General features: G+C 42.0%; 1 protein-coding gene across 1 annotated transcript; it reads right to left on the bottom strand.

Annotated features, from left to right (window-relative positions):
• Positions 1-5,840: 5,840 nt before the first annotated feature.
• On the bottom strand, positions 5,841-18,337 carry dcxr (dicarbonyl/L-xylulose reductase). The gene is made up of 9 exons (XM_050059177.1): positions 18,206-18,337; positions 17,927-18,003; positions 13,182-13,279; positions 11,791-11,945; positions 11,585-11,627; positions 11,177-11,276; positions 8,663-8,727; positions 8,206-8,323; positions 5,841-6,175 (listed from the first exon to the last, which is right to left on the bottom strand). The coding sequence occupies exons 2-9, from the start codon at positions 17,976-17,978 to the stop codon at positions 6,072-6,074; spliced, it is 735 nt and encodes a 244-aa protein (XP_049915134.1). The 5' UTR covers positions 17,979-18,003; positions 18,206-18,337; the 3' UTR covers positions 5,841-6,071.
• Between the last annotated feature and the right edge of the window lie 5,175 nt (positions 18,338-23,512).

The following is a 23,512-nucleotide window of genomic DNA, read 5'->3' as shown; positions in this document are numbered from 1 at the left end:
CTCTCTGTTCTGTCATGATTTGTTCCCCACTCAGCCTTTTCTTTCTCTTTACGACCCACAGTAATACATAACAACATGAAAGAAACACAAGTAAAGTAACTGGACTAAAAAAACCTTTTTGTCACATTTGCTGAAACTGACAGTAGTGCAAAAGTCAAATACTCTGAAAAAATAATGTTCCTCTGGCTCCTCCTTGTGCTCCTAATGGCAGTTATAAGAATCCACTGCACCTAAATGAAATTATCTTATCACAGCCAAGACGAGTCATGCTGCGCAGCTCCCCTCCCCCACATATGCTCTCACTTATACCTCCTACACACTGTGAGATTTTAGCACGGATCTAATAAACTTGGGTAAGTCATCAAGTTTGATGTTTGCGGACTGTACGATGACAGCGCTTACAGCATTGCAGGCTACAACATACGATGCAATAGCTTCCCATACTGAGTATTAAATAACCATTTCTTTCACTGTGTTTTGCCTCCACGGCAAGCTGTTTTCCATCGGTTTGTTTGAGTTTAGTGCCAGCGCATCATTTCATGCTGTAATCCTCTTGGTTGGTTAATAGATGTAGGTCGTAACAGCAGTCACACAGTGGCCATCCTAAATTTCTGACACTGTCAGAATTTTGTCCTTGGCTGTCTTTGTCTTTGTACATGAACCTCTCTCACTCTGCGACATAGGACCACTTTTTTACAGCCACCACCAAAGATGGCACCATGTGACTTTCACATCGTTCATCTTTCACCTGGGACAGCTCAAAATCACAGTGTATACCGGACTTTAGTAAAGATCAATAGCTTTTTTGTTTGTTCATGTGTGTCCCTTTGTGATCATTTTGTGTCTCATCTCTAAAGTCAGAGGTTTTTGCGGGTCCTTAAACACACCGCAGGTGCAAGTCTTCATGATTTTTTTTTTATTCCCTCAGCAGTAGTTTGTTGAGTTTGAGTTGCAGGGTGGAGAATTGATCAGTTGATCAGTTTGTGGTTGGATAAATCAGACCTAATCTGATTAGATTAAAGGGATAGTGCACCCAAAAATGAAAATTCAGCCATTATCTACTCACCCTCATGCTGAGGAAGGCCCTGGTGAAGTTTTAGAGTCCTCACATCCCTTGCGGAGATCGGCGGGGGGAGCGGCTAGCACACCTTATGGCTGACGGCGCCCCAGACTAACGTCCAAGAACACAAAATTGAAACCACAACCAGACTAACGTCCAAGAACACAAAATTGAAACCACAAATTATCTCCAACATGCTCATCCGTAGTGGTCCAAGTGTCCTGAAGCCCCAACATAAAAAGTTGTTTCGAAAAACGTCATTTGAACTCTGTTTTTAGCCTCACTGTAGCCTGTAGCTCTGACTGCTTCTCTGTGCTCCGCGCTCATGTGTACGCGCTCAGGGTGATCGGTGATGCACGGTCTCTGAAGAGCAGCAGTCTCGTCAGTACTGATGTCCAGATTCTCAAGTGCAGGCATCGCCAATTCCCAGTCTGAGCAGCAAAGACTTTCCTCATCCGTTGGCATTGCTTTGCATTTGAAACAACTACACCACCAGGTTTCCAGTGCTCGACTCCGGTATACTGCGGCTGGCTGAGGGTTAGGCTCATGAGCTGCGGCAGCTGCTTCGTCCAGTAGCCTGAGTTCCGCGTCCGTATACTCGGGCTCAAACAAATACGGCTCAACAAAGAAATGCTGTTCCTCCTCAATTTCAAAGTCTTCAGACATGCTGGGCTGTCCTTTGCTAAAAGACCGTAGTGCAAATTATCTTTTAGGTACTGTGGTTACTGTTGTCTCTAAGTAGCAAAGCTCATGCTTTCGCTGGTCTCGCGCAAGCGCGCACACGTGAGCACGGAGCACAGAGAAGCAGTCAGAGCTACAGGCTACAGTGAGGCTAAAAACAGAGTTCAAATGACGTTTTTCGAAACAACTTTTTATGGCTTCAGGACACTTGTATCACTACGGATGGGCATGTTGGAGATATTTTGTGGTTTCAATTTTGTGTTCTTGAACGTTAGTCTGGGGCGCTGTCAGCCATAAGGTGTGCTAGCCGCTCCCCCCGCCGATCTCCGCAAGGGATGTGAGGACTCTAAAACTTCACCAGGGCCTTCCTCAGCATGAGGGTGAGTAGATAATGGCTGAATTTTCATTTTTGGGTGCACTATCCCTTTAATGGACCGGAGGAGTGGCTGCTGCAGAGGTGTGTAAAAGCAAACTTTTAGACTCAGATTGGACAATGGACAACACTAAAATCAGGGCACCACTGTTCTAAAAGACAGAGCAGTCTTTTTCTATATGAATTACCAGTGGTAAATTTTCACTTTCACTCACTCATAAATGAATGCGTGGGAAATTCTGCAATGAAAGACTGCCCATCTCTCCTTCGCCAACAACAGAGTACATCGCAAGGACAAGTCAACAGCGTGTGAAAGTGAAAGCAAGCTTTTCATTGTCCATTTTCTTTTGTGAACTTGTCTTTTTTTCACAAATTATTAGTCTCGTGCTACTGTCAGGATATAGTGACAGTTTCAGCAAATATGACAAATAAAAAACAATTAAAGAGTGACCATCTGTAGCTTTAATGTGCTTCTCCGAACTTGCACAAACAAGTATAATTATACTTGTCATCTTGACCCTAAGTCAAACATAAAACGCTTGGTCTGGGGACATGTCACCTGACTATGTCTCCTTTGAAACTGGTAGAATAATATGGCTTAATTTACAAAGATTTAGCAGTTGATTGATCAATAAGTTGATTAATAGAGAGTTTACTGCTATCTTTTTTGATAATCACTCATTTAAGTTATTTCCAAGCAAAATGTCCCAACATTCTCTGGTTTCATCTTGTCCAGTGTCATTGGCTGTTTGAAGACATAACCTGGGAATGAAGAAAGTTGTAACAGACTTCACAATCTTAAATAATTTAACCACTTAAAGGAGCAATAAGCGAAATTCATCATTTCTAGATTGAAGGAATTAAAAAATTGCTATGTGAAGAACTAGAGGTGTGATTTCATCTGGAGTATAGCATGACCTCACACACCCTCTCTGTGTTGATCTCCAGCCCCTTGTTTACAAGCTGGTCCGGCTGCGCGTTCATGTACGTTCATGTGAATCCCCCCTCCTCCTCCTCCTCCTCCTCTCGGAGCCCTTGGCCCTCCCTCCCTATAAAAGGCTACAGCCAGTGAGCAATGGCAGCGCGTATTTTCGAAATGAAATGGCAGAGAGCGGAACGTCCACCTGAAGACGACCAGGATCTGACATTACCTCTAAAGAAACAACGGTTGTTGGCGAAGAAGTTGTCGGATAAAGAAAGGGACAGAACTCGGATTAACATTGGCCTTGCATTTCCAAGGTGGAGAGCACTGCGAGAGCTAAAGGGGCTACAATCTGACTCGGAGCTAGCTCTTCTTCTCCTGGACAGGTACAACATAAAGTCAAATGTCTGTTTTAATTAGTGTTACAGTAACGTTAGGCACATGTCGCTATGTCGATTCAATTAAATTTAATGTTACAATCGTAGCATGGGTTAATGTCCGGAGCTTGAGTTATTAGCGGCTCGGTCCCAGCAATGGGTCAGGCGTTACGGTTGTGTTAGGTGAGTAGCCCGGCAGCCCAGCTAACATTTGCAATTAGCATTGTAAAATGTAGCCCGGCGGGCAGCCTGGCGGCTGTGTTTAGCTATTCCCCTGCCTACTTCAATGATGATGGTACCTGTAATAAATGTAATATATTTGCTGAGATGGAGACGAGGCTCAGTGACTAGAAGAGCTGGTAGAAGCGCTCCATATGTAAGTTACTCCAGTAGCCGTAGTAGCTCTAGTGCTAACTCCAGGAGCTAACGCTAACGTCCCTACTCTTCTCCGTGAGCCGGAGCCGTGGCGAGCTCACGGGCTCACGGAGAAGAGTAGGAACGTTAGCGTGGCAGCTGACTAGTGCTAACGTAGTGAAAAGCCTGTAGTGAAACCGGGGCTAACCGGTGCTTCCTTCTCAGGCTCCACTTCACTCAGCTGCCAGCACAGCCAGTTAGCCTCCGCTAGCCTCCCAGCTAGCAGGGGCTAACTGGTGCTTCCTCCTCAGACTCCACTTCACTCAGCTGCCAGCACAGCCAGTTAGCCTCTGCTAGCTTCCCAGCTAACGTTGGCACCAGCTCTCCGTTTGGATCCAACCGGAGCACCGAGCCCTGGCTTGTTATTCAGGTTAATGTGGGAAGAAGCAGCGGGTATATCGGGCAGCTGAGTGAAGTGGAGCCGACGGAAGAAACACCGGGACCGTCTGGATGTAATAGTCCGTGGAGATGCTGCGGTCCTCGCCTGCACAGACGAGGTGAGTGGGGTGGGGGGTGGAAAGCAGAGATAGAGGGAGGTGTGGCTCATGACACACTTTGTTTTGGTCTACAGTCAGTGCACAACAGCAAACCTAGCGGTGAAACGATTTCGCTTTTTGCCCCTTTAAAGCTATGGTCTTTAGAAAGATTGATCATTATTATTAACATCATTTAGATGGTGGTTATGGCCCAATAGTGCTAGCTACACAATGTGAAGAGCAAAAGGAACCAAAAAAATCCATTCTCTCTGGCGGCTGCAGGCCTGCAAAGAAATTGACCAATCACAGCCATCCGGTCCGCATGAGAGTTACTCCTTGCTCAAATTTGCACTCTCTCTCTCTTACCCTCCATCCAATCCCCTTGCTCCATTTTGACACTCCTCTGCTCCTGGTCCCGCCTCGTCCCAACCCCACTCCGCATTTGAAAGTATGAGTGGTTTGTAAGGCCCTGAGCGATTCAGCTACATGAGTTTCGATATGGAAAATAAAGAGAGCGACAGCAGCGAGCAGCCTCTGCTTGCCCCACCGGCAAAGGCCAAAAAGAAGTGTAAGTCTGCCTCTGAAAAGGCAGAAACGAAGAGAAAATGCGACAAATTGAGGGCTCAAAGCAGAGTAAACATCGGGTCATCCTTTGACCGATGGAGAAAGCTCCGGCACGATCTGGGCCTGAAAAGTGATGCTGATACAGCGGAGTTTTTGTTGAACAGGTAATATTTCGTTTTTATTGTGGATGTTGTGACGTAGATAACTGTATGCCAATGCTGGCTTATGACTGTGAAAGCTGCCGTTAATTTTAGTTTCCGAGGGGAGGGGGACACGAGATTGGAGGGGAGGGATCATGGAGCACAGAGGGAGGGGTGTGTGTGTGTGTGCGGGGGGGTGGGGGGGGTGACAGATTGATTTTGGACACCACTTTTTAAATCCACCAAAAAACATATTGTGCACATATTTATAATTACCCGCTGGGATCAGCCCCACCCCTCTGAGTGGTCACAGATAACAGATGGATTTTTACAGTGCTATCTAAAGTATACTGGTGCCCAACCTTTTCAGCTAGTGTCACCGTGAAACAAAACAATGTCTAAAGAAAATGCAGAAATTGGAGATATGTCAGAAAATAAACATAATTTATGTTGGAAAATGTGTTTTTAATTCTCTACTGCTATTCATCACATGACTGCTTTTATTTTGTGAGACCTTTGAAGGGTCCTGACCAGGTTGGGTTAACAGAATCCATGGAGCCCAACATGTTGTTTCACAGTGGCCCAGAATGAACAAACCAAACACTGGCTCTAGGGCCATCAGCGTTTTTGCATCAGCCACCGTAGTTCTCCTATACGCGTTGCACATGGGAGAGGAATTTCAGGTGGTTGCAATCTGCAATCTCACCTCTAGATGCCACTAAATCCTAAACAATAGACCTTTAAAATATTCTACATCATCATTACTCAGTCTTGTTTCTAACCTCACCTGCAAACATGTGGTGCCCTGTAGCTACCAATAATTATCAAAATTATTACCATAACTACCAAAGAAACATATATGACATATTAATACTACTATAATACTACAATAAATATAATTCACAAATAAAGAAAAGTTAAAGGTTGATTTGTGCAGTAGTTGAGTTTAATTTCTATGTTAAATTGACCTCTTTTGTATAATGCAGTGAGATGATGAGACAGGAGGTACTTGTTGTTTTCCCTCTGAACAGGGGGGCAGTGTCCTGAGACGAGGCTCAAGTTTGTCAACAGGACAGGAAGCCTCCGTCCACCGGCAGAGTGACTCCATTAGTCATGTTGCTCTTATCACTCAGCAGGAACAAAATACTGTTCACCACGTCTTCCACCTCTGTAAACACACACACACACACACACACACACACACACACAGGGAGCTCAGTTAACACTTTTATTGAGTGTAAGTATGTATAGTATGTGCATACACTGCATAACTGCACCACTGGGGGCATTTTGTTTGTGTCCAAGCTGACAGTAACATTAGATTTAGATTTAAATGCACTCTTTGGCGACACCTAGGGATCCCGACTATCAATGAAAACCGTAAACAGAATTGGTGACAAGTCAGTCTGGGGGCAATTCAAGTCAGCAGAGTCCAACACTGACCAAGAACATGCTAGACATTAATGCAGAGAATGTGAACACAAAACGCATGTAGATTGAATGGGCAGGAGAGGGTGAATCCACATTCCTGAATCTGAATTAACCATCAGCCTCCTTTTCAGAACCCTAGGATGAACTCTCTGAGGAGGCTGAGTGGTGGGAGCAGAAGAACAAAGAACAAAGAACAATCATGACCAAATAATTGATAAAGATCTTTTAGATAGGGGAAAAAACAGGAAAGAAATCATAAAAGATAACAGTTGAGAAATAAATAAAGATGCAAAGATCAATTAAGTGGACAGTAGATGGAAAAAATAATAAAGATCTTCATATTCTATAAAGGAATGCAATCTATCAGCCAAGGTTTAGCCTTTGCCTTTGACCCCCTCCTATCGAAAATACCTCTTCCTCCTGCAGCTCCCCCCTCTCTGTCCTAAGCCCCTTCCACCAGATGACCAAAGGCATATGCACACGCTTTACACAGTAACGTGTTTACCATACACTCATTTCTTTATCACATTTCATTGTAAAGTTGCGCAAAAGTTGATTCATTCAGCCCCTCCTTGCTCCGCTCTCTCTGTATATCGGACCACAAATGAGGCGAGAATCTGCTGCTAGCCACCCCATGGTCCCTCTGCCTCACTCCCTGCAGCTGTGGACTGCTTCCCTGGGAGGAGAGTCGGCAGGAGCTCTGGAGACGGACCTTTGGTCAGCAACTAGCAGCTTGAATACAGCCAGCACAAACCCCCCAAAGCAGAGTGTCCCAGCGGGTTGTTGTTGGGTCCCAGCATTGGGTCTAACCTGTGTAACGGCAGCAACAGAAAGTTTGCTGATCCGGCAGCAGGTAGGGACTGTGTGGCTCCTCAGATTGTGCTGGCTTGATTCAAGTTGCTGTGGCCGCTCACTGGGGGTCAGTCTTCAGAGCTTCAGAGCTGCTGGCCGCGCTTCTCCAAGTGAAGTGGTCTGTGGCAGCGGGGAGTGAGGCGAAGGACACACTGTGATTCGAGGCTCTAAATAACGTCAGTTAGGTAAACTTTTACTTAAAGCAGCAGTCGTGAGCCTTCAGCGCCAGTTAGCAGAAGGCTAAACTGTTACCAACATATTCTCTCCATTTCTGAAAAACTTTGCCAATATTGACACGTTGTGTGTGTTTATTGTCAGACTATGAGCCCATCTAACTTTTTTTGGGTTGCTATCAGTGTAGGCAGTTGTTGCCAATGCTGGAATAGCAACTCTCATCACAGGCTAGATTTTCTAAAGCCTGAAAAGAAGGGCAAGAGGAGGTAAACGTCTAGTTTTCTCTCAAACTACTTTAATTACAATATGCTCAAAATCTATTATGTTTTTTTTGCCCAAAACACCAAAATTGAGGTGCCTACCTCAGTTTTAATAAACAGAGGAAGCTTATTCCATTCCATGACACCATCTTCCACTTAAATCTATAAAGATTTGCTACTCTGGCTATGGTGTTATGACTCTGGGCTTCCCCCAACCTCTTAAAATTACTGTAAGAGTAACTAGGAGCAGTTCCTTGTGAAATCTTAAAAACAATATTTTTACATTATTATCCTGTCATCTCACATTTCCCAAATGTGAAACTATGCCTTGAAGATGTGCAGGTAGTAATCAGATGGACCTTTCCGTGGTGCACCCTGCCTTCCACTCAAGGCATGCTGGGATAGGCTCCAGCAGGTATAGATTATGGATGGGGATAGGATCACTGTCAACAGCATGTATATACAGCCTGTAGTGTCTGACCTGCAAAGCGGCCTAGAGGGATGCGGCACGTCATGGTCTTGGCTTTTTCGGGGTCACTCCAGCCCTGGCGACCCATCTCAGTCATCACCACTGTGGGGTTCACACTGTTCACACGGATCTGATCAGAACACAACGCTGACAATTCAGTTAAAACTATTCCAATATTCAATCACTGAGCGCACCATTCATCCTCTCATTATTAAAACATGTCCTTGAATAGAAGACACACATTAATAAGATTTAATTGTGCTTATTTATTTTTCTGTGCACATGATTTCACTGCACTGTCATTAAGAAAAACACTGTAAATTTGCTAAACAGCATCCACCGTGGCTACTAATGACAATTCTGGGATCAAGCTAAATAATGTTCACTCAGCTGACTGTAAAATGTAACAAGCCAAACTATGATGAGAATTATTGAAAGAGGTTGCTGTGTTATGTAAGAATGACTCTACCTGGTGGGGTCCCAGCTCCAGAGCCATCACTTTAGTCAGCATGTCCAGGGCTCCTTTAGTGGCACCTGAACAATGACAGGAACACTTAGACAACAGGAACTTTACCAGGGCTGCAGCAGTGAAACATGGGCCCTGTTCATTTGCAGTCTCAGTGCTGCCCTCTGCAACTTCTGATACAAATCTACAAATATTTGAATCAGCTAAACAGTGGTTAGCAGAGTAGTTAACAGGGAAATATATTATGTGTCCCATTATGGAAGAATTTGTGACTGAGAATTCCTAAAACTGCATTCAGTCAATTACAATTGTAACTATATGTCCTGTCAATAGTAATGTCCCTCAAGACAGCTGATCCACAAGAAGCTTTTTTAACGCGAAAGGCTGTCTGTCATGGCTGCCGTCAGACACCAAGCATCACCCATGGTCACGTCCTAAGCTGTGATTGGAGAGTTGATTGTTTATCATTTTAACATAGACAATGTAACTCCATCTCAAAAAAGAAAAAGCTCCCTTGCACCTCCATATGTAAATTAATAAAAGTGCTTTGGATTTGGCATTGGCAGGTTTATGTTGCTCTCTGGTGTACAACACTGAAACACCATACAACTCCTCATTTTTTTTTTTTTTCATGTGACAAATTAACGTGTTTTTCATGTAATGATCACACAATAAATAAATACACTGCTCAAAAAAAATTAAGGGAACACTTAATGGTCACAGTGTAACACCAAGTCAGTTAAACCTCAGTGATATCAATCTGTCCATTTAGGAAGCACAAGTGGTTGTGAATCAGTTTCACCTGCTTTGGTGCAAATGAAAGTGACAACAGGTGCAATGGAGAGGCAAAAGCAAGACAACCCCCAAAAAGGAATGGTTTTACATGTGGTGTCCACAGACAGTTGTTCTCTCCTTATCCTTCCTGACTGATTCTGCTCTAGTTTTGTGTTCTGCTAGTGTCATTGTCACTACTGGTAGCATGAGGCGGTACCTGCAGCCCAATCAGGTTGCACAGGTAGTGCAGCTCCTCCAGGATGGCACATCCATAAGTGCAGTCATGAGACGGTTTGCTGTGTCTCCCAGCACAAGAGCATGGACGAGATACCAGAGGCCAACTGTTACACAAGGAGAGCTGGACAGGGCCATAGAATGGCATCAACCCAGCAGCAGGACCAGTATCTGTTCCTTTTTGTGAGGAGGAACAGGAGGAGCACTGCCAGAGCCCTACAAAATGACCTCCAGCAGGCTACTGGTGTGCATGATTCTGACCAAACTGTCAGAAACAGACTCCATGAGGGTGGCGTGAGGGCCCCTATAGTAGGACCTGTGCTCACAGCCAAGCACTGTGCAGCTCGATTAGCATTCGCCAGACAACACCAGAATTGGCAGGACTGCCACTGGCACCCAGTTCTCTTTAGAGATGAGAGCAGGTTCACAATGAGCACATGTGACAAGCATGAAAGAGTCTGGAGATGCAATGGTGAATGTTCTGCTGCCTGTAACATCATCCACCATCAGCCTATTCCAGCTGACATTGTGGGGTACACCCTGGACAGGGTGCTTGACTATCACAGGGCTGACACATAGAGAAAGACAACCGTTCACACTCACAATGGTTTAGTACATGGGCAATTTAGAGTCACCCAATTAACCTAACTTGCATGTCTTTGGACTGTGGGAGGAAGCCGGAGTACCCACAGAAAACCCACACTGACACGGGGAGAACAGCCACACAGGAGGGCTTCCCCACCCCTCTGGGCTTTTCTTGGCTTTGAACCCTCCACCCAAGTTACTGTAAGGCGACAATGCTAACCACTGCACCACCATGCCACCTGCCTTGATCAGTTAGTTTGTCTGTGTTGCCGTGTGACTTTGGTGTTTGAAAGGGTTATTTTGGATTTACCAAAGTCACATACAAACAAGCAAAGTTAAAATGGAAAACTACTGTTTTTGTCAATGAAATCTGGCTTTGGAGAGAACATAGGTAAGTTTCACTTTTCGCTCAGTTCCTTGTCAAAAAGGGCTGTCTGTTTGGGAGGTACTGAGCATATGACTGGATAAATGAAACCTGCATTATACTGCACAAGTTGTGTGAGAGTTTGAAAATGGATGTTTTGATATAGTTTTGCTGTTGTTAAATGTGGCCACTTATGACCTCAATTCATCGAGACCTCAGTTCCTGTCCTCAGTTTTTGAATTCATCATTCACGGTGAGTAACTGATATACTAATGGTCATTTCGGGATGAAGTATTCCTTTAACCAGACAGTATTGTTCTGTATCTCACAGCTAAGATGACAGTGGTGCTCTTGGTCACCAGTGGGGAGCAGTGATTCAGTCAGCAATGATGATTCGGTACAGTCAGTTCAGTTTAAAGATTTTGTTAAAGATATGTTCAGATATGTACTGAACACTTCTACTAGCTTCTTTCATTCAAGAGATCTGCTAACTGAAATATTTTTCTTCAGGGAAACGTTTCAGGTGAATGTTGGCACATGGCTGTTCCTGTGGTACTCACAGTAGACTGTGTGGTCTCTGAGGGCACACTGTGACGCCTGGCTGGACACATTCACGATGGAGCCTCCTGATCCTCTAGCCTTCATACCACCAGCCACGATCTGACCACAGAGACACAATTCTGTTTGACTCAACAGGAGCAATTTGATACAAATATCTGAATTCAAACTAATGCTGCGATTAAACCATATTTCCTGTAATTGTAATATTGAAGGATACAATATTTTCCTTGACACCAAAACCTGAGTTTAGTGTAAATGGTTAGATCAATCAAAACATGTGCTTTTGCCGAACTGCATCAAAGTCTATGTAAACATCTGGACATCATCTACATTTGGCCAGCTTCTAACAAGAGGAAAAAGACAAAAAAACAATTATGTATTGATGTGGATTTGAGCCATCATTATACCTGAGAGACATGCAGCACAGCTTTCACATTCACATTGAATGACCTGGAGATGAAAGACACCTTAGAACATAATAAACATACAGTTTGCCACATGGTGAAACTGTATATTCCAACTCAAAATTTCTAAATCATGTTGTGTTCTCTGAGTATTTATTTTGCGGCAGCTTTCTAGTTGGATATCATCATCAGAGAGTATTTAATCTTACTTGTCAAACTGGTCAGGTGTGACCTCCAGAAATGGCTGCAGATTGGCATAGGCAGCATTATTCACCAGCAGATCAATGGGGCCAACATCCTGCAAGGCTGTCTCTGTGGCCCCCCAGTCTGCCAAGTCCACACACACAGGGCTGATGGATGCACACTGTGAGAGGAAGCCAGTGCAGACAGTAGACGGAGGAGGAGATGAAGGAGAAGGACAAAAACAGAAATGGCTCAGTGTGAATATTAAACCAATAATAATCCATTCAACAATGAATACAGTAAAAACAGAATCATGTCCTGTTAGGTTTTATTTCCTCGCCCCTGTGGCGAGTGAATCTGCCTGTAGTGAAACCGGGGCTATCCGGTGCTTCCTCAGGCTCCACTTCACTCAGTTGCCAGCACAGTCAGTTAGCCTCCGCTAGCCTCCCAGCTCTACAGCAGTACAAGCTGAGCAGGACTGTTAGCCTTTATCAGTGCATGTGTTACAGGTATTGATATGGCGTTTCCAATGACTTATGAGTACCCAGACCCTTTGCAACACATATCGCATACATATATACTCACACAACATAGCTACACCCAAAGAGGAGATTCAAGGTTCCTGCTTCTTCTCCTTTGTCTTTGTCCTGACCAACCACATGGTCAGGCAAACCCTCCCCTGGTCTGAAGCTATCTTTGATTCGGACATCTTGTCTTCCAGCCATTTTGTTTTGTAGGCCAGACGGCCTTTGTTTCTCTCACACACACACACACACACACACACACACACACATACTCCCACCCACATCCAAACACACGTAAACACACCTATGCTTGTATATAGTGACTACTTAAAATTCTGGGGTTTTGTTTGCTTTGCTTTCTTGTGAATAAATACATCTGGAATCGTACCTGCCGTCTGTTTAATATTGGAGAAGAACGAATGAATAGTTATCCTCTGCTATGTCAAGAACTCCAAAATCTTTCAACCTTTACTATTAATGTGGCAACTTTGGATACAGTTATTAGTTACTTAATCAGAATTCCAAATTAAAAGTTTAGTGTATGATGAGACTGCTATCATTTTTACCTTCCCGGGAATGGTGCCCCATGAGGTGATTTAATGTAAATTAAGTCACATTATTTAGCATAATTATTAATAATAATTATTAATTATTTCTGATAGCCATTTTGATACTTTGAACCTTAAGTTCCCATTAATTGGAGACCCGTTACAAAGGTCAGGTTCCAACAATATTGTTAGTGCACAGAGTTTGAACCCTCACACAATCAGCTCTGTAAGAATATAACCGTCCTCATTTGTCAGATGACGTAATGATTTAAGTCATTACCACTGGAATCTCTCCCCCCTCTCCTATTCATTACATATAACTATGAGTCAAAGTAAGTGTAGTACCTCCTGCACCAGACTGTTGAGGTCAGCCTGCGTACGTGTGACCGCCGTGACCTTTGCCCCGCAGCGTGCCAGAGCCAGAGCCGTAGCCCTGCCGATCCCTGGGACACAAAACATCCATAAACACAAAGACTTATTACAGAGTAGAGCTGCTGCTGTGACACCAGAGCTGACACACACACACACACACACACATTCCACACATGTCTCAGGCTTTGCCACACTGCGCTCCACGAACAAAGCCTTTTCTATTCCTTTTTCTCAGTGTGTTGGAACTGACAAGACTCTGTGTGGGTATGTGCAAATTCATCACATGCCTCCATCAGTCTTTCAAAATTCACATGAAATTGCATCAGTTTTTTAATTTTTAATTGGTATTATTTCTGTCACCTCAGTTTTTATCAATTCATTAATTTCAGCGGTTACACTTAACTTTCAGTCCCAGTATTTAGGATTAATGAGCAGTGAACAAACATGTAATAAATGCTTTAGAACTCACTATACAGAGGTTTAGTTATAATCAGGTATAAGGACAATCTGAGCGTGTATGAATGTATAGCATTTGTCAACAATTAACAAATAACCTCTCCTGTAAAGCAGGATTGTCTGTGATTGACTATATTGTCATTCACCATCTGTTCATACAGCAGCCTCCAGCTACATCATGGTGTGTTAAACACCATTTATCAAATATCTGACAGCAGTTTATATACTGCTCATAAATGACACATAGGGGAACTTAAAATGTGTCCTCTTGATACCAAACTCCTACATGTGTGGAAAAATGATGATACATTCTACATTCTTTTTCTGTTGGATACAAAAAGGATTTTATAAAAGAAAAACGTGATAATATTTCTTAAAGTATCGGGGGGGTTAGTGGATAGTGCCGGCGCCCCATGTATAGAGGCGATGCCGCGCCGCAGCGGTCTCAAGCTCGACTCCAGCTTGCAACCCTTTGCTGCATGTCGTCCCCCCATTTCACACTGTCCTGTATATTAAAGGCAAAAAGCCCCAAAAAATAATCTAAAAAAAAAAAAGTTTTTTGTTCCAATACAGCAGGTAGGCCCTATCACATTAATACTAGTATCAAAACATTATTACAATAGCTACGGTACATCCCTCCCATCCCACCCCATGATCCCAATATCTCAAATAACAAAAACAAGTAAAAAAAAACAAACAAAATAATAATAAAATAGATATGACTGGATAGTTAATAATAATACATACATCTATACCTTTATGCATACATAGGATTATTGCAATAAATAATAAACAAAAGTAAAGTCAATAAAATAACTAAGACACTTAGAAGATACACTACAGAAAAAAAGACAAATAAGAAATAAGAATTGGTTTGGTTCAGGGGACATCCTGTTTCTTTCTTCTCTTTCCCCCATCTTTCCTTTCATCCCTTCTCCTCTTCCATCTCCTCTCACTTTCCCCTGCCTTTTACTTCTGTATAATACCTGTTTTCTGCATTCTCCTCTATCTTTCATCAAATAGTTTAGCTAGATTCCTAATGCTGTGGTTTTATCATCTCCATTTTATAGATCTCGTTAATTTTAACTTTCCATTTTCTAAGTTGTGGTGCCTCCGGTTTCAACCAGTTTTTTGTTATCTGTTTAAGTGTGGCTACTCTTAAAGTTCCAAAAGATATGTAGCCTATTCGTGTGTTGAGAGAGTAGCTGTGGTGTTTGGCCAAGTAATAGCTGCTCAGGCCCCAAAATTAGTAAGCGCTGGAAAATGCTGTCTATCGCTCCCCTTATTTCTGTCCAATATTGCTGCAAATCTGGACAGGAATAGAATATGTGGGTGTGGCTGGCTTCTACCTCCCCACATTTTCTCCACCAGCTAAAGCACTTTGCTTGGATAACAGGTGTTAAAAAGAAACGTATTTGATTTTCCAATAATACTCGTAGTCGTACATGTATTATTACTTTTGTCTTTCCAGATGTCTGGAGGTATAACTACTTTTAATTCCTTCTCCTAGCCGGTGATTGCTTTAATTTCCTGACTTCTAGAGTTTTCCAAAATCTGATTAATATGACGTAATATGTTACTTGTGTTAGCTCTATCAGCTATTTTTAATTTTGCAAGCTATTAAAGGGTATATCTCTGTCGCTGTTTAATTTATTCCCATTCTTTAACTAGGTACCTGGTACATGCCCTAATCATGATTTCATGTATCAAAACACTTTCACTCAGTGTTACAATGTGTGTGTATCCCTCTTGCTTTTAAGTCCCATGTGTCATTCCCACATGTATTGTTATATTTTTGTAATTTTCTCTCTTTAAAGGGCTCAAAATGGTTAACTTATCTCAATGCTGTAGGTTTTTGACTTCTTGAATCCCACATTTTATCCTTTAACTTTACAAATAAACCCCTCTCCACATGTAGCCTGGAGGCTATGCAGTCTGCAAAAGCTTCATTTGCCCATTTGCACTAAACTAATTCTGTATGTTTCTAATGGTGTGCTGTGTTATGTGCATTGTATACATTTCCACTGAGGTAGACAAGAAAGTCAATCAAATTAAATCAAACATGTTCCTGACTCTTACATTGTGTGAAATGAATGTTTACACCCAATACCTGAGGGTTTTGTTTTCTTTTTTATGGTTGCACTCTTCTACCAACAGAAAATATTCTGGATGTCCTGTGCATCATTTTAGATGCATTTCTCCAACATTCAGCCTGACATGTTTAGAAATGTTGGGACCTCCACTACAATTCAAATTCAGTTCTGGTGAGTTGGAACACTTTTTGACGGCACAACATCAGCAAGTAATGATGAACCTAAAGACACTGTAGCTCAGGGGTAGGCAAGCTACAGCTCTTGAGCCCTTCTCAAGTGGCTCCTGGTGGTTTTGACAAAAAAAAAAAAACATCATATGGAAATTACTCACTTTTTTTCTTTTAAATATTCATTTATCTTTGCTGACCCTCAATACTGTTGGCTAGTCTTGAGTTTCCCACAGAGACTTAAATATAGATGGCGCAGGCAGTGCAGTTGCATTGGGGCCTGTGAGGTGGGGGGCCCATAAAGTGAGTGGGCCCTCCAACAATGTGTTGGGTGGAGAATGGGCCCTCATGAGTAACTGCCACCTTGGAAATATGCCTGTGTTCAAAGAAGAACCCATTAAATTAAAAACAGTGCAATTGCTATATATGCCCTTGAAAAATGCAATAGCATCTGTAACAAAATGATATGCTCATTTTATGACTATAAATCAGCTATTAAAATTATTAAATTAAATCTTATTTTCTTTGGTATTTTTTGTTATATACAGATATGCAATGATGTTTGCTGGGTAATATGTATGCTGATGTTATCCAGTGTCAAGTCTCTGATCATGTGACAAGACGATATGTGCACGATAGCGTGAACTAGGGCCTGTCATAATAGCGTGCACAGGGGCCCATTGTAACTGCCTTATGCCGGTGGTCTCCCAGCTGGACTACCGATGGATTCCAAATCCAAAAAAGTAAAAGTCTTTGAGGAATTAATGATTTAGTAGTGCCAGGACAGATTCTGTTTTATATCACCACAAATGCTGCATAGTTAAAGCACCAAAAATCATAAATAGCTCACTGCAGAGTAGCCATCCATTGGTAAAACATACCTGTGAATGCTCATTTAGACCTATTAGTACTCATATGACTCAAATAATTTTGTGGCTTCAGACAGTTTTTAATCTTTTGATGTAGCTGGGGTCATGTTCTCACTGTTACTGATTTATTATGTTTCATGTAGCCTACTCTATATGTTCAAGTCTGTGTGTTCTATGTTTCTCCTGGCTGCAAGACAAGTGTCTCTTTAGGGGACAATGGAATTGAATCAATAACAGAAGAAATATTTGAACGGTTAAACTCATAAATAAATTATAAAATACTCCCAGGACTATAATGTTTCATTGTTTCTTTTGTGATCAGTTAAAACATTCTCAAGGGCTTGAGTGTAGATGGGAAAATTTAGACCCTGTGTGTGTGTGTGTGTGTGTGTGTGTGTGTGTGTGTGTGTGTGTGTGTGTGTGTGTGCCAAAGGCTGGCAATCTTTACTAACAAAAGAGCCATTTTTGATCCAAAAAGCATGAAAGGGGGAGAGAGGGGGGTGACATGCAGCAAAGGGCCACAGGCTGGAAACAAGCCCACAGCCACTGCAGCAAGTACACTGCCTATAGGGTGCTCTACCGTCCTGGCACTATTTAATTCTCTATTTACTTTTCACTTTTACTTTGTGTGTGTGTTCTTGTGCGAGCTGTCAAATGAAATTGCCCTTTAGGGGATTAATAAAGTTGTCTTGAAGCTTGAATCTTGAACCTGCACATGAGGAACAACCTACGTTCTGTAGCCTATTTATAATATGCACCGTGTCCTGCTCAGAGTCACATAATGTGTTCATGTGAGTCGGTCGGTAAAAGACTTCTGCGAGGCCTGCGCTCGATTCCCCCTACCTCGATTCCCTCCCCTCTGAAAGCCTCCTCTCTTCTCTCTCCTCAACTCCTCGATTCCTCACAGCGCATTTAACGTATTGAGACGTCCTACACGAAGACGAGTCTCAATCGATTTCCGGGTCAAGTGATCGAGGATAGAAGACGAAGGAGTCGAGGAGGGATATTGGGATGAATCCTCTGTGTGTGTTGTAAGGCTGGAGAGGATGTGATTATTAAAACAGCCTGGTGGTGTCAGTGTACGCACGTTGGCTTCCGTCTTGTGTGTGTATTTGTGTTAAGTGTTGCTTTACCTTTTCCTGCTCCGGTGACCAGAGCTCGTTTGCCTGCAAATGAGATTTCCATGGTCGGTAGAGTTCGCGGGGATCAGCTGCAGATTGATAAGCAACAAAACAAACATAGTTTCAGCCTGAAGAGAAGCGATCGGTCATGTGACTTGGTTATGTCTGTCGGCAAGACTCATCGAGCTAAACTACGCTTCAACTTCCTGATCGAACTTGTAAATCTGCCACACATTCCTGCATCCAGATTCAGTTTGTGTTTTACGGTTTCAAAGTCGTGGAGGAACTTACAGCTGTGCAGACGACAGAGCGGTGGGTGGAGGCTGCAGGAAGCGGTGTCTGTGCTGTGTGTTCCGCTGGGCTCAAAGATTGACACTAAAGTTAATGTTCAAAACCCGCTCGTCTTCCAGGTCACTCCTGCACAGTCACTGTGAACAGGCAGAAACCAACCATGCACAGCTATTTGTGTATAAGTAGCCTATGTTTCGAGTTTAGTTCACCAAACCAAAACCAAAAACCATAGCCTACCGATTTTCAGAAATATGTAGGCCTACTGACCAAAAGGTAAAAGAAGAACCTGCAAAAGGTGCAGGTTCTTCTTTTACAATATAATCCATCCACCTGATAGGTGTGGCATATCAAACAGCATCATTACTATACAGGTGTGCCTTGGGATGGTCACAATAAAAGGCCACTCTAAAATGTGCAGTTTGATCACACAGCACAAGTTCACAGATGCCACCAATTTTGAGGGAGCATGTCATTGGCACACTGACTACAGGAATGTCCACCAGAGCTGTTGCCTGTGAACTAAATATTTATTTCACTACCATAAGATGTCTCCAATGTCATTTCTGTGAATTTGGCAGTACATCCAACCTGCCTCACAACCACAGACCAGAACCACACCAGCTCAGGACCTCCACATTCAGCATCTTCACCTGTAAGATCGTCTGAGAGCAGCCACCTTAACAACTGATGCAACAGTTGTTTTGCATAACTTAAGAATTTCTGCACAAACTGTCTCAGGGAAGCTCATCTGCATGTTAATCGTCCTCACCAGGGTCTTCACCTCGCCATCATAACAGACTTGTGAGGTTGTAAGGCCAATGGATGTACTGCCAAATTCACAGAAAAAAACTCTGAAAATGTCTTCCAGTAGTGAAATGATCAATCAGTTAAAGGGCAGCAGCTCTGGTGGACATTCCTGCAGTCAAAATGCCAATGGCATGCTCCCTCAAAACTGGTAAAATCTGTGTCATTGTGTTGTGTGATCACATTTTAGAGTGTTCTTTTATTGTGACCATCCACCAGTAATGATGCTGTTTAATCAGCATCTTGATATGCCACATCAGGTGGATGGATTATCTTGGAAAAGTAGAAGTGCTCACTAACAGATTTTTAACAAAGTTGCGAGCAAAATTTGAAAGAACTCTATTTACTGAGTGCATAAAGTAATTCTTAGATCTTTCACTTGAACCTGTGAAAAATGGGAGCAAAAAAAGTGTCACATTGAAGTTTTTGTTCAACAGTAGATAGATAGATAGATAGATAGAGAAATATATCTTGATAGTGTGTAAATCAGAGTATGATCAGATCAACCTACTTAGGTGCTAGAGGCAAAAATGAGCAACTGTTAACCCCTGTTCCTCCCACTCTCTGTGCATGGTGTGATGTTTCTTTGCTGGAATACTATCTGTTTGCTGTGTGACAAAGCACAAATGTTCACAGATGAATTTAGGATTATACAACATGTAAGACTGATTACTTAAATAATGAAGCTTCAAGTCACAGGCCCCATACCTTATCTTGCTTTTATTAAGATAGACTTGTTCTTCTTTTAATTTAGTAATAATGATAATAACAATAATAATAATAATAATAATTATCATTACTATTATTATTATTATTATTGTTATTGAAAAAGATCTATGGTTGACTTTTAAATTTGGGAGAGTACAATAATTTTCTTACTGACTTAAATCGCTAACAATACAAGTAATATGTATTTACATGATAAATGTAATTTTATAATTAATCTGAAATAGGGCCCAGGAAATACACCAGTGAGCAAAGAGAAAAACACAGACAGATAAATAGAGTGTATCTAACTTACATTTGTTGTTGTAGTGCAATTATCTGTCTTTCATTGAGATGAAGTAGACACTGATGTCCAACTGCACATGCTGCTTAGTCTTTCTGTTTATTTGTTTGTTGACAGAGCCCTCCTTCTGTTTGACACTCATTTTGTTTTTTTGTTAGTTGACAGAGTCTTCTGTCACTTTGGCAGTCATTTTGTCTGCTTGTTGACAGAAGTCCTCAACCTCTTGGCAGTCATTTTGTTTGTTTGTTGACAGTCTGCCTTTCCTCTCTCCGTCACTGCTACATGTAGCTAGCTTAGCACATTTGGTGATATCATTGGCAACACTGAAAAAGTAGCTAATTTTACTGCTACTCAGAAACGAACTGTTGCTTAATTTAACGTAACTTATATTGTTGACTTTGTGCTCTTTGTTTTGTGACGGGCTTCACAATGTAAGAGTTTCTTTACTTGCGATGTGTCCGATAATAGTTTTGGAGTGTCTTTACAGAGGCTGCTTTGAATTGTATGATACTTCTGTATTTTAATCAAAGTGTATATTTCACCTGGTGTAGATTTTGGAATTTGGGTGGAATGGAGGAAGAGAGAGGGAGAAATTGTTAATTGTTCCTGAATTTTCACTGTCTTAAATTGTAATTGTGCTTTGGCAGCAAAATTTCATGCCACTAAAGCTTACGGAATTGAACTGAACTGAATGGAATTTAACTGAATTCAGAGAGAGAGGGGCTGAGGATGGGAGAAAGAGAGGTGGAGGGCTGGAAGGAGGGAGGAAGAGAGAGAGGGAGTCATCTTTGGGATAGGTGATGCAAATTTCAAAGCTTTATCTCCTGAAACCTTGTCCCATCAATCAGCAGCCATGGGCTCCTCTAAACAGCTGCCTAGCACTCTGAAAACTAAAATATCTGATGCCCACAAAGCAGGAGAAGGCTATAAGAAGTTAGCAAAGGGTTTTCAGGTACTTATTTCCTCAGTTCGTAATGTAATTAAGAAATGGCAGTTAAGAGAACTGTGGAGGTCAAGTTGAGGTCTGGAAGACAGAGAAAACTTTAGAGAGGGCTGCTCATAGGATTGTTAGAAAGGCATATCAAAACCCCTGTTTGACTGCAAAAGACCTGCAGGAAGATTTAGCAGACTCTGGAGTGGTGGTGCACTGTTCTACTGTGCAGCGACAACTGTACAAATATGACCTTCATGGGAGAGCCATTAGAAGAAATTTTTTTCCTGCATCCTCACCACAAAATTCAGCGTCAGAAGTTTGCAAGGGAACATCTAAACAAGCCTGATGCTTTTTGGAAGCAAGTCCTGTGGACTGATGAAATAAAAATAGAACTTTTTGGACCCAATGAGCAAAGGTATGTTTGGAGAAAAAAAGGCGCAGAATTTCATAAAAAGAACACCTGTCCAACTGTTGAACAGGGGGTGGATCGATCATGCTTTGGGCTTGTGTTGCAGCCAGTGGCACGGGGAACATTTCATGGGTAGAGGGAAGAATGGATTCAGTTACATTTCAGCAAATTCTGGAAGCAAACATCACAGCATCTGTAAAAAAGCTGAAGATGAAGAGAGGATGGCTTCTACAATAGGATAATGATCGTTAACACGCCTCGAAATCCACAATGGACTGCCTCAAGAGGCACAGGCCTAAAAACATTCCTGAAAACATTCAAAAAATGTTTAAAAATAGAGAAGGAAAATATGATCTAAGAGGAAAACTGAATTTTAAACAACCTTGTGTACGTACTTCTCTTAAAAGCATGTGCATATCAGTCTGTGGGGTAACCTCGTGGAATGGTCTTGATGAAGAAATCAAAGCGCTAGCTCTATACAGTTTAAAAACAGATACAAGAAAACAATTCTTGACAAATACAAAAACAAGGACCTCTAAACAACTATATTTACTTTCTGCAAGTATTTCTTCTATTGCATTTCTGTTCCTTACATGAAACAACATGTATAATACAAATGTAACTAACTTCATTCATGGCTGGGTCATGGATCATTGAATATTTTACTTTGGTTGCATATGGGGAATGATTGGGAAATTAATTTATTCAGTTTAGGATATTGTAGGAGGCTAGTTTAATTATGCCTTGATCTTTGTTTTAATAATTGCTTTGTTGTATTTATTTATTATTTTGTCAGGGTATCTTTTATATATAGGGACGGGGAAGGGACAGGACTAAATAAGCTTTCTGCTTCCCCCTGTTCCCTCTCGAACACATTATTTTGTTGTTTTTTCTGAATGAAACTGTTTATTTGTGTTGTGCTTTTCCTGACATTTTGTTACTTTTAATTTTATGGCTATTTGTTGTTGTTGTCTGAGATAAAACCAAACAATAAAAGCTGGAGGTTTTGCCATGGCCCTCACAGTCCCCCGACCTAAACATCATTAAAAATCAGTAGCCAGGGGGCGTCAGTGGCTTAGTGGATAGAGCAGGCGCCCCATGTACAAGGCCGTTGCCACAGCGGCCTGGGTTCGACTCCAGCCTGTGGCCCCTTGCTGCATGTCACTCCCTCTCTCTCTCCCCCCTTCACACTTGTCTGTCCTGTCAATTAAAGGCTAAAATGCCCAAAAACATATCTTTAAAAAAAAAAAATCAGTAGCTAGACCTCCGAAGAGCAGTGCATGCAAGATGGCCCAAGAATCTCACAGAGCTAGAAGCCTTTTGCAGGAAGAATGGTTGAAAATCCTCCAAACAAGAATTGAAAGACTCTTAGCTGGTTACAAAAAGTATTTAGAGGCTGTGATACTTGTCAAAGAGGCTGCTGCTAAGAACTGACCATGCAGGGTGACCAAACTTTTGCTTCAGGCCCTTTTCATTTTTTGTTATTTTGAAACTGTAAAAGATTGAAATTAAAAAGTAATCCTGCTTAAAATATTGAAGAAATGTGTCATCATGCCTTTTGGAAATTAGGTCATCTTTTACTCGCTTAGCTATTCACAGTAAATGCAATTTTGACTTGTGCATGCCACTGTAAACCTAAGATACTAATAGGTGGTTTCCTTTGCTTCTCTGAATACAGAAACTCATCACAGCCCCCACCCTGACACACATGATAATCTCTGAATTACTCAGACCTTACAGACACACACACAACTATGTATACACACACACACACCCTTAGGTGTAGCCTTTTCTTCATCCACATCCACCCAGGCAGTGATATAGGAGCAGAGAGTCCCTTGGCACCGAATCAGCTTAATTTAATCACACATGTATTTCAGTGTTTTGCTCAGTGAGCTCATCTGCTTGTCAAACAGGATTTTAACTGCTTACAGAGAGGCGGCTCCCCAGAGGAGATGGGAAACACACTCCTATAAATCTGACAGCTATTTCATTCCTGTCATGAATTATGTCATTAACTTAGCAATAACCACAATACTGCTCAAGCAATGGTATGGATACATAGTATTCTGTTCAATGATCCCAAACAAAACAGATGCACATATCAACTCTGCAGTATGGTAGAAATTCAACAATGAACAGTGAAACAGA

Source organism: Epinephelus moara, chromosome 13 (genome assembly GCF_006386435.1).
Source record: "Epinephelus moara isolate mb chromosome 13, YSFRI_EMoa_1.0, whole genome shotgun sequence".
Taxonomy (NCBI): domain Eukaryota; kingdom Metazoa; phylum Chordata; class Actinopteri; order Perciformes; family Serranidae; genus Epinephelus; species Epinephelus moara.
Note: the sequence above shows the minus strand (reverse complement) of the source record. Positions and strands in the feature narration are given on the sequence as shown.

Coding starts and splice junctions, on each gene's coding strand:
- dcxr (XM_050059177.1), bottom strand. CDS start 17,978: ATGGAAATCTCATTTGCAGGCAAACGAGCTCTGGTCACCGGAGCAGGA. Junction 13,280..17,926: donor GGTCACCGGAGCAGGAAAAG/GTAAAGCAACAC, acceptor TTTGTGTCCCAG/GGATCGGCAGGGCTACGGCT. Junction 11,277..11,584: donor CTGTGCTGCATGTCTCTCAG/GTATAATGATGG, acceptor CTCTGTGGTCAG/ATCGTGGCTGGTGGTATGAA.